Genomic DNA, 16,815 nt, shown 5'->3' with positions numbered 1-16,815 from the left:
AGTGAATAGATGTGAAGAGACTCCCAAGTGCTCACCAAAACTATCTCCTTCTGGGCACACAGGACATTTCCCAGTTCCTCCTGCAGTGACCTGTGGCCACGTGATAAGAGTCCTGGACAATGCAATATAGGTAAAAGTGATTTTTGCCGGGGCTTCCCTGATGGCACAGTGGTTAAGAATCTGCCTGCCAATGCAGGGGACACGGGTTCGAGCCCTGGTCCGGGAAGATCCCACATGCCGCGGAGCAACTAAGCCCAGGCACCACAACTACTGAACCCGTGTGCCTAGAGCCTGAGCTCTGCAACAAGAGAATCCACCTCAATGAATGAGAAGCCTGCGCGCAGCAACGAAGACCCAACACAGCCAAAAAAAAAAGTGATTTATGCCATTTCCAGGTCTGAGCCACAAAAACCTTCCCTCTCCCTCCTACTCTCATCTGCTGCAAAGAGGCAGGGACCCAGGGGAGGGCTCTGAGGCCCTGAGGGACAGCTACAAGAGGGAGGCAGCCTGGGTTCCTGAACCACCATGTGGAAAGCTGCTCACCGAGTACCCACACTGAATTGTTACATGAAAGGGGAATAAACTTCTATTGTGTGAGGTCACTGAGATTTGGGGGCTGTCTGGAACAGCAGTTAACCTATTGCTATAGATTGAATAGTCTGTGTTCCCCCAACATTCATACGCTGAATCCTAATCTCCAATGGGAAGGTATTAGGAGGGAGGGCCTTTGGGAAGCGATTAGGTTATGAGGGTAGAGCCCTCATGAATGGGATTAGAAAACCGCTATATATTTTCACATATTTATCCTATACATGTTTATATATTCCTCATGAATGGGGTTATAAAATCCGTATGTGTATTTATATCCTTATAAAAGAGACCACAGAGAGCTCCCTTCACACATGAGGTGGAGGGAAGGCTGTCTGTGAACCAGGAGGCAGGTTCTCACCAGACACTGAATCTCCCTGCACCTTGAGCTTGGACTTCCCAGCCTCCAGAACTGTAAGAAATAAATTTCTGTTGTTTATCAGCCACCCAGTCTGTGGTACTTTTCTTACAGCAGCCCAAGCTGGTGAAGACACCTACCACAGCTGAGGTAATGAGGAAACTGTGGCTTCAGGGGGGTGAAGGTATTTGCTCAAGATGACGTGGACGGCGGGGGCTGGAGCCAGGACGTGCACCTGGCTGGGCCTAACTCCAGACCAGGCATCTCCCCCTCTGCTGGAGTGGAAGGGGGCAGAGGCGGAGCATGTGCTCATGTGTGGTGCTCAGAGGCCCACACGCAGGTGAAGCCGCCCAGCCCTCGGCAGTCAGGGCGGGTAAGGCGGCCAGCTCCCACAGCCCTGGCTCCCCGGGGTTGGCAGGCGGGGCCCAGACTCACCTTGGAATGCCTGTTGGGGGAATCTTTGCCTGCTGTGTCCTGCCTGGAGGTGTGCTTGCTCCCGCTGCTTCCAGCCATGGCCGAGAGCCGGGCCTGGGCGGGCACATGCCACAAAGGCTCTGCATTAAGATGGGAGACACACCAGTGGTCAGAGGTGACTCAGGCTCTGGTCCAAGTTCACCCAAAGAATCTGGTCCTAAATGTGGTTGGATGGTCCCACCCCTCTGCCAGCTTGTCTGCTCAGCTCACACACGGCCATGACCCCCATCAACTCATGTCTTGGGGTCTAACAACACTCAGTAACAGAATATTTACCTCTGAGCACTTACTGTGTGCCAGGCACCATTCTAGTGCTTAACATGCGTTAACTTCGCGAAGCCTTCCAACAGTCCTCCATCCACAAAGGAGCTTGAGCACGTTTTCATCCTTACTGGCCATTTGGATTTTCTATTTTGTAAATTACTTGTTCATATCCTTTACCCATTTTTCTACGGGATTGACTGTCTTTTGGTGAATAAGATTCTTTATATAATCAAGGTCGCGTTCCTTTGTTGCTTAAACGTGTGTAGCTTTTTTTGGTTAAATGAAAGTGGAATCATAATAAGCATTGTCTCACAACTTGATTTCTTACTTTACAAATAAATAATACTTACACTTGCTTTTTGCTCTGTATCTTCACAATACATCTTCACATAAGTTAACTGAACATGAAGTTATCTTATTTTTAAGAGCTGTACAGTATTCCATCATGTGAATGGACATCAATTATTTAACCAGTTTCCTGCTGATGGACATTCAGGGTATTTTCGATTTTTCTTAACATTCTGGTGGCCTTCCCTCTACACCCAACTTTGAGCAAGTGTGGAATTATGTTTGGGACAGAATTCTACAAGTGGAATGGCTGGTTCAAAGGTGAAATAGGTTTAAAGTCATGACGGCTGGTGTGGGTGTAAATTAGTCTAAATTCCCAAGGCTGGCCAATGTGCCTGAATGGAGCATTGGATCTTAAAAAAACACACAACGCCAGTGGAGGGCTAGTTAATATCTATCAAACTTGCAAAACGCACTAACAGAGGGCCCAAACCCAGGCGGTCTAACACCAGAGCCCACAATTTTGATCAGTGCTGTATTTAAAATAATAACGATAATTATCATTAAGCACACGTCTGTATCAGGTACTACCGTAAGTGCTTTAGCACGCGTTACCTTGCTACATCCTCCCAGTGATACTGTGAGGTGGATATTAGTACCAGTTTAATAGATGAAGGAGAACATCAAGACTCAGAGAGGTTAAGTAACTGGTCCAAGGTCACAAAGTCAGAAAGAGCTTCAGACCTGCGCTCTCAACCCCCGTACCCTCTCTGTGCTTCCCCAACAGTGACAACTCCAGCGACAGTGCAGAGTGAGTGCTCGAGAAGCAGAAGTCGTCTTTCCCTTCATGATGGGCTGGGTCCTGTGCCGAGGGCTGGGCAGCTGTGATCTCACTGGACCCCGAAACCACCCTGCAAGGAAAGACACTTAGGGTGTCTGCCGCAGCAGAGGGACCTGAGGCTGGGAGAGGTGAGGTCACCGCCAAGGTCACACAGCTGACTCAGAACTTCTCACCAGGCCTGACGGAGGCTGAGCTCACAACCGTACACACTGCTGCCCCCGGTGCAGCCCCAGAGGGCTCTGGGCCCGTGTTCCTGCTGGGGAAGGTGGGCCTGGAGGGCCAGGCACGGCACTCAGGGACATGGCAGACAGCAGCCTGGCTGGACATTGCCGAGGGTGTCACTGCCCATGTGGCTTTCATTTGGGAATCATGGTCATCAGAGCGGGCAGGCTGGCCACTTTGTCCACCTACTTTACCTCCACAGATGCTTTTCCTCCTTGGAAGCATCCGACACGCCCAGGAGGCTCTGGTCCCCTGGAAGGTGGGCAGACCATGCCAGGAGACCACATTTCTGCAGAGAGCCAAGCCCGTGGCAGTCACACCCAGCCTTCTCTACCACCTATATGACACCAGTGGCTCCCACACTTCTGTCTCTGGCTGGACCTCTCCCCATGACTTCAGACTTGTATATATGGCTCCCTCACACGCCTCCACTGGGTGTCTACTGGGCACCTCCCACTGGACACGGCCAAAGTCAACTCCTTATCTTCCCCCAAACCTGCATCTCTCATCATCTCCGTCCTTTTAGCTGCTCGGGTCAGAAACTGGGTATCATCCTTGAGCATCAGGAAATTCTAACTTTACCTCCAAAGGACCGTATCCAGAACCTGCCCATCTCTCCCCCTCCACTGGCCCCACCCTGCAAGAATCTGTAGCTAGAGGGACCCTGTGAACACCCGAGTCAGATCCCATCCCTCCTGTGCTCAGAAGAATTGAGACCCGTGGTTCTGACTGAAGGACAGAGTCCCCACCATGCTGTCCCCGTCACCTCCCTGGCCTCATCTCCCACTTCTCCAGCCACTAGGCCTCTTTCCTGTTCAACCAACACCATACCCCCTGCTACCTCAGGGTCTTCAACCAGCTCTCTTTCCCTGGAATGTTCTCCTCCCAGTTGGCTCCTCTGCATTCTTCTAGCCTTGCCTGAAATGTGATTTGCTCAGAGACACCCTCACCCCCAGACCCCACCAAGCTCTCTCTAGGCACTGTGTTTGTTTCCACTTAATACTCAGCATTATTAGTGAGTATTTATTACTCGGTGCTCCTGCTATTGTCCGTCTCTCCCACAAACTGTCAGCTCCAAGAAGGCAGGGGACACGCCTGTCTGGCTCACACTGTATCCCTGGTGCCCAGCCTGGCACGTATCATTGGTGATGTGTCGAATGAATGGAGGGATGAAGGGCTAGGTTCCTGCCCCTCCTTGGCTGCCCCAGTGTCCCCTTTGCCCCTAGCCCTGCCCTTAGCAGGCCCTGATCCTGGGCCCTTCACTGGCCCTCTGAACTGGGCCCCAGTGACCTTCTGGCGCTCCTGCTTCACCCTTGACACACTGGGTGGGTGACAGACATGGACGTGGCTGTGAGAGATGTGTTGAAAACACGGCCAGGCACAGGCCTGGGGCAGCTGGTGGCTCTGGGGCCACCTTCCTAACCTGGGTGTGCTGAGGCTTGAGAAACGCTCACTCTGTGGGTGAGGGACTGTGGTGGTGTCTGTGGGTGATGAGGGTTAAGGAGGGTTCTAGAACTAATAGGCCTTGGTCCAAATCTCAGTGATGCTACTCACCAGCAGGGACCTCTGACAAGGGACAACCTTTCTGTGCCTCATCTTCCTCGTTTCTAAAACAGGGCAGTCACGGCACCCAATCTGTCGTGTTCCTGAGATGATTAAACAGGAGGGAGTGTACAGCACCGGAAACCGTACTGCTGTCACTGCAATCACGGTCACCTGACCAGGGCTGGGCACATCCCCACATCCATCGTGGCACCTGATTCCCCCACCCTGGTCTTGAATACATTCTAAACTTTATGACGACTCCTAGACACAGACTGCCCTGATCTGTGTGTGTGCCGGGAGGGGTTAGTCAACTTATAACAAGGTCTCAAGGAAGTGAGAGGGGAGACGAGCTCTAAGGGACAGAAGAGGAAAGAAAGGAGGGACCACGGTGAGCTTCTGTGACTCCTTATTTGGGGTCCATGGTGAATGCTGGAAAAACTTCCTTCTTATTTTACACTTTGGTGTAATGACATCGCCAAGCAACGCGTTTCTCTCCTTCTCAACTGGGTGGGGTGGGGGGAAAAGGATGCGAATCTGCCTGTGCTGGAGCAAAGATCACAGACCGCGGGCACGATCAAGCGTGCTGAGGAGAGGAGCGAACCCGTGTCTACAGGCCCCGGAGGCAGCAGCAGTGGGGGACAGTTGGGGGTCGGGGTGACGCGATCTGCTTGCCTGCAGTCCAACCGTTGTCCCTGGTTTAAGAGAACCATGGGGCGGGGGTGCTGAGGAATTCTCCAGGCCGCTAATCCTGGGGCAGGCAACCTCTCCCCTGCCCCACAGTGCCCGGGGGAGCCGGTGATGTGCTGCCAGGGTCCTCCCCGCCGAGAGCTGCCTGGATACTCTCGAACACCCGCTGCGTGGACATCTCCATCTCCTGCCCCTCTGATGTCAGCGCTCTCTGACACTTCATTGATTTTCGTTCTTTTGAACCCACCCATCATCTGCTGGTTCTCACACTTCAAAGGGGCTACAACTTTGTTATGAGGAATCATGTTTAAGATATTCATCTAAGTAGTACATGCCCATGATTAATACTTATACACAGAAGAATAAACAGATGAGAAGATGCTCAGTCTCATCAGGCATCAGAAAAATGCAAATTAAAAACACAACAGGATACTACTACGTGCCCACTAGGAAGGCTGAAATGAAAAGGCTGGTGAGGACCGGAGCAAAGAGAACTCTCTCTGTCGTTGGTGGGAGTGGTAAATGGTTTGGCAGTCTCTTATAAAGTTAAACGCATGACCCAGCAATTCCACTCCTAGGTATATTCCCTGCAGAAATGTGAGTATGTGTTCATCAAAAGACAGGTATGAGGATATTCCTGGCAGCACTATTCTAAGCAGCCCCAAACTGGAAACAATCCAAATGTCCTTCAACGTGAGACTCGAGTAAGAAATTGTGGGTCATTCAGACAATGGATATGCTACTCAGAAATGGCGTGGCTACACACAGCCACGTGGCCGACCCTTACCAACACAATACTGAGCAACAGAAGCCACACTCTCACACACACACACACACACACACACACACACACACACACACACACACACACACACACAGTGCATCCAGTGGGAGTCTACATTCCATATGCGTGAAGTTCAAAACCAGGCAAGATTAAGTCTGGTCGTGGGAAGCAAGACAGGGGTGGCCTTTGGGGATACCGATTGGGAGGCGCTGGGGCCTTCCAGGAGGCTGGCCACGTCTGTCTCTCGCGCTGGGTGTGGAACACGGGCGTGCTCACTTTGTGACATGTTATCACACTAGATGCTCCATATTTGGAGCGTCGCTTCTCAGCACAGCAGTCGAGAAGCAACACGGGAAGCCTTACGTAATGAGCAGCCTCAGAACGCTGCCGGCCCCGCTCCCCTGAGAGCACCACTTTCAGTCCTTTTCAACGACTTCCGCTGGTGGTCCCCACCTCCAAGTCGCACGCACGTCTGTGCCCTGGCTCCTGACCGACAGTGTCGGCAGACCCCACCTGCTGATGCCCTGCCTGGGTGGAGACGGATCTGGCTCACTGGTCCCCGCCGCTCTCCCGGGAGACCTCTCTAGTCTTACGTGTGGCACTTAGAGCTTTCTTGTGTGTTTTATCCATCACCGACAGGAGGAGGGGTGTCACCTGTCACGCTGTAACTAAGAGGTCGTGCAGGGCGAGGCCAGGGGCACAGCTGGCCTGGGGAGACCACCTTACCTGGCTTCTGCCGCTCCATGGTGCTCTCCTGGCTGGTCAGGCCGCCTGAGGAGGACTCGCCGCTGGACGTCCCATCGTGGCTGAAGTGGGGATCAAAAGACAGCAGTGGGTGTGGGGCGGCTGCATACCTGCAGCGGGGCGAGAGGAGCAAACACAGGGTGAAGGGCTGGTGTGCCAAAAACCACCTGAGACTTCCTCGATGTGGGGTTTTAAATACACGGGAGGCTCCGCGCGGAGGGGAGGCTAGGTGAGGAAGCCTGGAAACGTGCTATTAACTGAGGGTCAGGAGTGAGTTCTGCGCGGGAAGCATGCCAGGGAGCCGGTGGTGGCAGGGCGTGTGGGGCCAGGTGGGGTCCTCAAGGAAGAAGGGGGCAGAAGCCACGTGGGCAACAGCCCTACCCAGAGGCTCCTCCGGGGTCCTGTTTCTTGGCTGCGAAACGGGGTGAGCTGTCATCAGCAGCCCCCCGCCCCCAGGCCTGTCTTGGGCTCCCTTTCTCTCTGGTGGAGGAGAGCAGGATAAGGCAGCGTTTGTAGGTACAGGAGGCCTGGAACCCAGCGGCCTGGGGATCAAACCTCCCCTCGGCCTCTCGCCCAGCCAGGTACAGTCACTTCCTTGCCCTGAGCCTCAGTTTCCCTAGTTGTCAAGAGGCAACTGCAGTAGGTCCTTCCTTGGAGGACTGAATGTCATCCTGTGTGTCCAGAGCTTAGCCTGAGGCTGACAGGCCGGAAGTGTGTATGTCTCTCTGGTGGAGGAAAGAGCTGCAGAGGAGAAGCTGGGGCTCAGGCTTCAGAACAAGGCAGGTCTGGGCTCAACCCCAGCTCCATCCCTTACTAGCTGCGTGACCTTGGTCGGGCAAGTGCTCATCAGTTTGAGCTGCAGTTTTCCTGTCTGAAAAATGACATTTTCTGCTTCACAGGGTTGTGAAGGAATGAAATAACAAAGTTGTCTCCTAGACAGAGCTTCTCCTGGAGGCTGGCCCTGCACACCTGCAGGCAAGGGCTGAGATTTAACAGAGGGATTGGCAAAAGGTTCTCTGTGGCCTCAGGTCCCACAGACATTCTCTATGAACCCGGAGTGAATCCTGTGGGCGCCTCCCAACGTCCATTCCACCTCAGATCAGAGCCAGTCATGGCGGAAACCTTCTCCTTGCCTGGGGTTGGTTAGAGACAGGCACATGAGATGTGAGAGGATGTGAGTCATTAAGACTCCCATGAAATACTTCTGGCTCTTCACCTGGCAAGCACACGGCAGGACCACACTTCCTAGCCCCTTGAGACAGGCTGGCTGGGACTGTGTGACTAGTTCTCGCCAGTGAGCTGTGAGGCAGCCTGCATCCTGAGAGGTCCAACCAGTGGTGGACCTGCAGTGTGGGTGCAAAATAAACCTTCGCTGACTTTGGTCACTGCAATTTTCAGGCATCTGTTACCCAGAATAACCTGACTGAAATGGGGGAAGTCTGCTGAGGAGCTTTGGGGAAAAGTCTCCTTGCTCCGAAGGGAGCTGACAAGGAAAGATGGCCTCTCTTCTTCACCAGGTGTTGCTGGGTTCAGATATAACACCATGAGCCGCTGTCACCCTCTCCCAACCAGCCTGAGAACAAGGCCAATGCTGAGCGTGGAAGAGAGTAGGCACCGGGCCCTTGATGATGTTGTCGAGATGCTGGATTAACCCTCCCTGGAGGCTACTCTGCCTCTGAACCTTCTTTGCTGTGAGATAACACATTCCTACAGCATTTGAGTCAGCCAAGTTTTGGCTACTTGCCACCAGAAACATCCCATTGACATAAGCCCTGGACTTTGCAGGAGTCACTGAGCCTCCATTAATCAAGCTGATATTGTGATTCCCCATTTGGCTCCTGTGCCTATACTTGCAACTTGAGAGGATGATAAACCAGGACCCCCCAAAATCCAAAAGAGGAGTTAACTGACTTCTCCAGGGTCACCCTGCCAGCCCCAAGCCAAGGCTGTCTCTGTAGAGACCAACTCTAAACCCCTGGCTTCAACGCCTCCAGGGCAGCAGAGGGGTGCTGCAGAGGTGCACTGGACTTCCTGATAACTCATCTTTACTCACCCGCCAAGAAAATACATATTATCCCCGCTTCTCCAGACCTTGAACTCTAATGCCTCCAGGAAAAAAAGAGTCAAAACAATAAAAAAGCATAGGCAGTCTTCATCTTATTGGCTGACTTAGCAGCCAGCCAACTTCCTGGTAAAATGTGGCTCCAGCACAGCTGGAAACTGAAGTGTTGATGTGTTTATTCCATTTTCTCAAAATGTCCGTATTGAATTCTGAGTACTAAAGGAAGACGGCAGTAGCTGGGATCAGCCAAAGGAAAGCGGAAGGTCCAAGTGGCAGATGCTGCAGGCTGCTCCCTCAATGTCTACTCTCTGCTTCCACCTTGGTAACGGAATCCCAACTGTACTGGGGGCAGCAATGTGATCGGTTAACAAACTACATTTCCCAGGCTCCCTTGCAGTCCTGGCCAATGAGATAAGAGTACTGCACGTGACTCCCAGGCACTCTCTGGAAATGTGCGGTGGGTGCCTTTACCTCATTATCTCCTTAAGGCTGAGCAGCCACCTTAAGACCAGTAGGCCACAGGCCAAGGGTGGCAGAACATCGGCGAGGAGGAGCAGACAAACCTAATCCCAATTTTTTTTTTTTTTTTTTTTTTGGCTGCACTGCGTGGCTTATGGGATCTTAGCTCCCCGACCAGGGATTGAACCTGGGCCCTGGCAGTGAAAGCGCCACATCCTAACCACTGGACCGCCGGAGAATTCCCCTGATGGACTGCCTTAGGCTGGATATATGTTACCAGCTTAATCTCTCAGCTAACTGTCCTCAATCAAGACAACCTGTACTTTGTCCATTTATGTAATTCTCTCACTAAAAAGCCTTCTTATTATCCCAACGCAAACTGACTGACCTATGTTGACCATTCTTTCGGTGCTGAAAATGTCCTATTTGGGGCCATTTCTATCATTACCACATCCTGGTCAAGCTGATTGGAAACTGGAACATTCTAGAATCTCACCATGCATAGCTCTGGGCAAAACTTCCCAGAAGCAGGTTTGGGCTGCCAGGATCTTGGCTTTGAACTTCCCATTCTGCCATATAGGAAAGTACCAAGACAGAATTGAACTCCTGAGGGCAGGGCTCCAGGCCTGGATGGAACAGTGGATGATGGGTGCATTACAGGAGGACTGGGTAAAGGGTGGACGGACGATGCAGCCATTGTTGGCTGCCACCCCACTTGGCATCATCTTCTTTGCCTCTGCTGGTGGAGTCCAGATTCTGCTCTGGCAGCCATCCCTCTGCCACACGACTTGTGTAAGTCCTGATGGTTTAAGACAGTCATGGGGGTCCAATGTGACCTTGCCAGGGGTTAGTTCAGGGGTGGGCAAGTGACCGAGTTCCTTTACTGTAGGAAACACAGAGAAGCTCTTCCTTCTTTTTCTGCAGGGCACCGGTTTTGCTTGGGGCCACAGTAGCCCTCGTGGGTCATGAATGGAGCCAGGTCCCTGAGGATGACCCTGTACAATTAACCAGCCCTAGAGCCACCCCACCTCTGGACTTATTACGTGATGATGATAAATCCCCCTGACGCTCATGCTTTCTTGAGTTAGGTTTTCTGTCTGAAGTCAAATGCCTCCTAACTGATGTACCACTCTTCATGGAACTGGCAGAGAAAAGCAAAGGAAAAAAAAAAAAAAGCCAGCCAAGTGGCCTAATGAGCAAATGTCTGGGGTCCACGCCAGCCCTGCAGGGTGCTGGGCTGGGTACACAATTCTGTCCTAGCGCTCTGTACTGAGTTTGGAGGTTTGCTCATGTTGAACACGAGAGTGGCAAACTCCTGAGGACGGGGACCGCATCTGCAGCTGCCGGCACAGCCCTGCAGGCAGCAGTAACAGTCAGAACCCTCACAGAGCACTTACTGTGTGCCGGGCTCAGTCCTAAGTGCTCGAGAGAGATTCCCTCCTAGAATGTTCTCAACACTGCTCAGAGGCAGACTTTTTTTTTTAACAGCTAATTTTTTTTTTTTTCTTTTCTTTTTTTTTGGGCCTTGCTGTGTAGCATGAGGGATCCTAGTTCCCTGACCAGGGATGGAACTTGTGCCCCCTGCAGTGGAAGTGCAGAGCCCTAACCATTGGACCGCCAGGGAATTACCAAGGGCAGACGTTTTACATGTGAGCAAACAGGGGCAGAGAGGTGAAGCCCACTCTCACATGGCTGATGAGGTGCAGGCCATCTTGCCCTCCTGTCTCAGTAAATCTAAAATGGGTCATGGGATAGGTTCTGTCTATGAGGGCCTTCGAGCTCCTAAAAGTTTGATGAATTCGGCAAGTTGCAGGCCCGCTGGAGAAGACAGCAGGAGACACAGGAGTCCTGAGGGGGGAATGTCCGTGGCTGGGCTGGACTGTCTCTCGCTTGGGTCACACAGGCTCCAGGATGTCAACTGCGCGGCAGGAAAAGGGGAAAGGAGCTGAGGCCAAAGGCCACTGGGGCAGCCTGACTTGTTCCCGGGCCTCTTATTGCCGGCTGGTGACTGGCCATGAGACACACTTTTGCGGGTTTAGGGGCTGAGGTGTGCTAGGAATGGTTGGCAAAATTTGGAACCTAGCTGTTGACAGAGATAAAAATTGCCGAGACCTAGGCCACAGAGAGCCGAGACAAGCTCCACTGGAGCCCTGGGAAGAGAGGGGTGGGCTGGGAAGAGCTGGAATCCAAGGGAAAAGTGAGAGTTTTTCACTTGCCAATGCCAGAAAGCCTGAAACACAAAATCACAGCCATCAAGTGTCACTGTGGGGTGGGGACTCCAGTAGGGACCACGCATGTCACCCTGATTTGGAGGATGCGCTCAGAGTCTCGTGGGCAGGCAGGACAGCTCTGGGTCAGAGTCGGTCCCTTGGAATCACATAGGCCTGGGTTCCTGGAAAAGTGATCTTGGCCAAGTGGATTCACCTTGTTGAGCCTCAGTTTTCCCTCTCCCTCTGTAAAATGGGACACGCTACTCACTTCATGGAATTGCTGGAGGCACTCATTGAGGTCATGCATATAGCTCAATGGAACAGTCTAGAGATTACAGAAATAGACCCACACAAATGTGTCCAATTAATTTCCCCTTCCAATGAATTTTTGCTTTAAGAAGCAAAAGCAATACACTGGAGGAGGGAGAGCCTTTTCCATAAATGGTGCTGGACATCGGCAGGCAAAAAAAAGGAACCTCAACCTAAACCTTTCACCTTGGGCAAAAACTAGCTTTGAAAAACTCGAAGTGGATCATGGACTTAAATGTAAAATAGAAAACAATTAAAACTTCTAAGAAGGGAATTCCCTGGCGGTCTAGTGGTTGGGATTCTGCGCTTCCACTGCAAGGGGCACGGGTTTGATCCCTGGTCGGGGAACTAGGATCCCGCATGCTGCACAGCGTGGCAAAAAAAAAAAAAAAAAAAAAAAGGAAAAACTTCTGGGAAAAAAAAATCTTCAGGACTCAGGACTAGGCAGAGCTCTAAGATTTAACACCAGAAGCATGATCCATAAAAGGAAAACAATGATAATTTGGAGCTCATCAAAATTAAAAACTTTTGTGAAAGACCCTGTTATGAAGATGAAAAGACAAACTAATGACTGGGAGAAAATAGTTGCAAACCACAAAGCTAACAAAGGACTTGTATCTAGAATATATAAACATTGAAAAACAAAGATGTTCAACATCATTAGCCGTTAGAGAAATGCAAATTAAAACCACAATGAGGGCTTCCCAGGTGGCCCAGTGGTTAAGAATCCGCCTGCCAATGCAGGGGACACGGGTTCGAGCCCTGGTCCGGGAGGATCCCACATGCCTCGGAGCAACTAAGCCCGTGCACCACAACTACTGAACCTGCGCTCTAGAGCCCGCGAGCCACAACTACTGAGCCCGTGCTCCACAACAAGAGAAGCCACCGCAATGAGAAGCCTGCGCACTGCAGCGAAGAGTAGCCCCTGCTCACTGCAACTACAGAAAGCCCATGCGCAGCAATGAAGACCCGTCGCAGCCAAAAACAAAACAAACAAACAAACAAACAAAAACCCACAATGAGACATCATCACACACCTATGAGAACAGCTGAAACGAAAAACGGTGATGACACCAGAGAGCGACAAGGATGTGGAGAAACGGGGTGACTCATACCTTGCCAGTGGGAATGGACAATGGTACAACCACTCTGGAAAATAGTTTGGCAGCTCTTTTTAAAACTAAAAATGGACTTACCGCAAAGTAAGCAATTGTATTCTCTTTTCTTCCTAAACACTTGTCTACACGTAATACAGAATTGGTCAGCATACCCCTTCACAGAAATAACAATGTTCTCAACTCCTTGAGTAAATAGCACTCTTAGAAACATCTCTCCCCCACGCCCCGGAGCTTTACTGCAGTGTAACTGACAAATATATAATAAAACTGTAATATATTTAAAGTGTACAACGTAATGATTTATGTATACATTGTGAAATGAGTACCACAATTGAGTTAACACATCTATCATCTCACATACTTATTTTTTTTGGGGTGAGAATGCTTAAGATCTACTCTCTTAGCAGATTTTAAGTGTACAATACAGAATTACTAACTACAGCCACCATGCTACACATTAAATCCTCAGAACTTATTCATCTCATAACCCAAAGTTTGTGCCCTTTGACCAACATCGCTCCATTTCCCCCACCCCCAGGCAACCACCATTCTACTCTGTTTCTCTGAGTTCAACTTTTTTTTCCCTTCTGCATTCCACACCATTCTGCTTACTCACATCTGTAGCCTTTGCTCTGTCTGGAATGACCTTCTCCCTCTTCTCCACGGCAAACTCCTACTAATCTCTCAAAGCCTTATTCAAATGCCGCTTCCTCCTGGCAGCCAGCCTAGACCTGACGCTGGGCTGAGCTCCCTCCTCTGAGGCCTGAGTCTATTAGAGCTCTCATCAGAGTGCGCATCCCTTCTAAGACTCTCTCTCCACCACAGCAGCACTGACAACAGGAACCCCTGTAAGTGAGTATCTCAAATATTTCTCCTGGCACCTGGCACATGGAAGGCTCTGGGGATCCTTTGCTGATGAAAGCTGAATGGTGACCACTAGAAGATGAAAGACTGAGTATGTTTCCCCCAGTTTTACAACAGAGGCTTAGAATCAAACAATGTTTAGTGTGGTGGCTCTCAAAGTGTGTTCCCTGGACCAGCAGCCTTGGTATCGCATGCTCTACCCCAGTCCTACCAAGCTGGAAACTCAGGGGTCAGACCAGTAATCTGTACTTTAACAAGCCCTCCCTCCAGGTGATTCTGAAGCTCACTATTTAAACAAACTCACTCACTCAATCCATCTTTCATCAAATATATACCAAGGATCTACCATGTGCCAGACCCTGTGCTGTGTGATGGTAATAATGTTATACAAAACGACCTGGAAAGGTATCGTATCCTGGAGAGCAGGCTTGTTCGTGCACACATGCATGAGTATGCATGCACATGTGTGCGCACACACGCTTAACTGGGCTAACAGAATGGAGAGTGCTCAAGGCCATGGTCAGGAAATACACATGAAGCGAAGGGCACAGGGGCAGCATGTCACCTAGTGCGGGGGGAGGTACAGGGAAGCCTTCCTGGAGGAGGAGCTTCAGCACTCACATTGGAGGAATGGTGTCTGTGGAGTGGGTGGGGGTGAAGATCATGAAGAATTTCCATGGGGAGGATTCTGAAATGCACACAGCCTGCCTAGGAAATCAGAAGTGGCCAGGGCGGCTGATGTGCAGGGCACCGCACAAGGCTGGAGAGGCGGGTGCGTCCCGGTGGCCAGAGTGAGGCATGGAGGCTGTGTCCTGAGGGCTCTGGGACACAAGGAGGGTTTGGAGCAGGGGACAGACATGGCCAGATATGCAAAGACCCCCCAGTTACTGAGTGGGGGGTGGACCAGAGGAGGTGGCACAGAGGCTGGGGGCTCAGGGAGGTGGCCAGGGTGGGGCACTGGGGAAAGGAGGAGGGGGCGGAGATGCTCAGGAGGTGGAAGGGATGGACCGCGGTGGGGGGGGGGGGAGGGAGACATCCAGGATGAGGTGCACGGCTCTGGCCTGAAGACAGGGGAGTGGTGGGGCTGCCCCTCAGACAGGGACCCTGGAGGAGGAAGGTTATTGGGCACCAGGGCTGAAGGCTGCTGGAGAGCAAGCTAGAGAGCTTGGGTTTATCCCGAAGGCACTGGGGAGCCAGGGAGGAGTTGGGAAGATCCCTCAGGCTGCCAGACTGGAGAAGGGGACAGGACTGAAGCCCGACAGGCCATGACAACTGGGTAATGCTGGTGGCCTGGTCCTGGGGAGCACAGGCTGGAGTGAGGTGAATGGCTGTTCTGGAAGGCGCCTGCTCTTGCTCAGACAAGTGATTCAGGTGTCAGGAGAACGGCAACCGAAATGCTGCTGCAAGGACAGGCACGGCAAGTCCTGCCCAGGCCGGCTTGGCCCTACATCTTAACACACACAGCCCACCCTCCTGGAGGTCCTCTGATGACCTTCAGGGATCCATAAGCCCCATAAAATGGCAAATAAACTTGTGGGGTAAGTGCATTTCCTGAGGAAGAAGGATTCTGGCTTTCACCAGATTCCTTAACTGAAAAGAGTGAAGAGACTCTGACCTTTCTGGGGATGGCTTGTATCTTGCGTAGGTGGCCGAGCCGGGGGTGGAGAAGCTCCCAGAAGGCTGTCGGTAGGGAGGGACTTTGTCGACCCCTGCTGGTGATGCTGTGTAAGGGGTTTCTGGGAAGCTGACGGGCCTGGAACAGAGACAGGAGGGAGGAAGGCGGTGGGGGTGGGCGAGGAGGATACCCCTGCCCTCCGAGGAGGGACAGCCAGACCTCTCCCTCAGGCCCAACCACATCCCATCTGATTCACCTGCTATCCTCCCATGGGGACAGAGAGAGGGCTGCAGAGCAAAGGGCAGCAGGAAGCCAGGGCACCCCTTGCATGCCTTCCCACTGCGGCTGAGCCTGCCCCCCAGCTTCTGTGGCCTGATGGGGCTCTGATGGGGCCGCGAAGACCGTTCTCGCCCACGCCTGGGACAAGACGCTCCTCTGCAAGGTGGATTCCTTCATTACTTGGAAAATTTTCTTTATCTTTTAATATATAATACATTCAAAAGCATTTATCTTTAAGGTATATGCCATCATAATAAAACAAACTCCCTGAAGCTACCACCCAACCCAAGAGCTAGAGTGGCGGCAATACCTGTCCACTGGTGGGCTCCTCCCCTTCCCACTTCCCTGCCAGAAGGAATCACTGTCCTAAATTTTGTGCTTATCAGTCCTTTGACCTTTTAAAAAAATATATAGTTTTAATCGTATACAGTAGGGTGGATTTCCAACCTCAGACCCTGAGCTCCCCAGCCCTGGGCCCTCACACAAGAGGCTCATAAGGCAAGTTTAAGGGAAGGAGGAAGCGGGGGGCATATAAGCACAAGAAGAAAAGGAGAAAGACTGAGGAGAGGAAGAGACTGGACAGCAGGGGAAGGAGAGAGAAAAGGGCAAAGGGCGGCTGCAGACAGGAGGGAGGTGCGGGCTGGGCTGGTGCCCTGGGTGGGGTGCGGGGGGTGGAGTCCTTACCTCTTGCTGTGCAGGGGCTGGGACTCCCGGAAGGGGACCATGGGGGTCTGCTTCGGGGGCCGGCTCAGGGACTGGGCGTGCCCGGGGGTGGCGGGAACGGCCCACTTGGAGGCTGGGAGAGAGTTGTGGGACGCGGGCCCGCTCCACTGCCAGGGAGCGTTGCTGCGATAGGGGGGCCGGCCCCCCGCGACCAGGCTCTCCAGCTCCGTCTTGGACTCCGAGGTATTCATGTCATAGGTCTCTGGCCACCCCCTGGGAAGAAAAACTGCGTTACTCAGACAGGCCCCGGCCCACCAGCGCGCACGCCTGCTGAGCGTCGCAGCAGCACGGGCTGGGCTTTCCCACCCAATCTGAACGGACACGGCCTATTTTAAAGGCCCAGTAGGTACCCTTTAAACTGGTCTGACGTGTAGCAGCTTG

At 52.2% G+C, this 16,815-nt stretch overlaps 1 protein-coding gene across 10 annotated transcripts in view; it reads right to left on the bottom strand.

Annotated features, from left to right (window-relative positions):
* SIPA1L3 (signal induced proliferation associated 1 like 3) overlaps window positions 1-16,815 on the bottom strand; it is a 235,554-nt gene that overhangs the window by 39,827 nt on the left and 178,912 nt on the right. For 9 of the 10 annotated variants that reach the window (XM_068527222.1, XM_068527220.1, XM_068527221.1 and 6 more), the window contains 4 exons: window positions 16,396-16,647; window positions 15,433-15,570; window positions 6,778-6,905; window positions 1,382-1,500 (listed from right to left, as the gene is read on the bottom strand). In XM_068527222.1, the coding sequence (XP_068383323.1) occupies window positions 1,382-1,500; window positions 6,778-6,905; window positions 15,433-15,570; window positions 16,396-16,647 (637 nt within the window). The remainder of the gene's footprint in view (window positions 1-1,381; window positions 1,501-6,777; window positions 6,906-15,432; window positions 15,571-16,395; window positions 16,648-16,815) is intronic. The other variant, XM_068527226.1, reaches the window with a different exon arrangement.

This window comes from Eschrichtius robustus, chromosome 19 (assembly GCF_028021215.1).
Source record: "Eschrichtius robustus isolate mEscRob2 chromosome 19, mEscRob2.pri, whole genome shotgun sequence".
Lineage (NCBI taxonomy): Eukaryota > Metazoa > Chordata > Mammalia > Artiodactyla > Eschrichtiidae > Eschrichtius > Eschrichtius robustus.
This window is presented reverse-complemented; position numbering and strand designations above follow the sequence as displayed.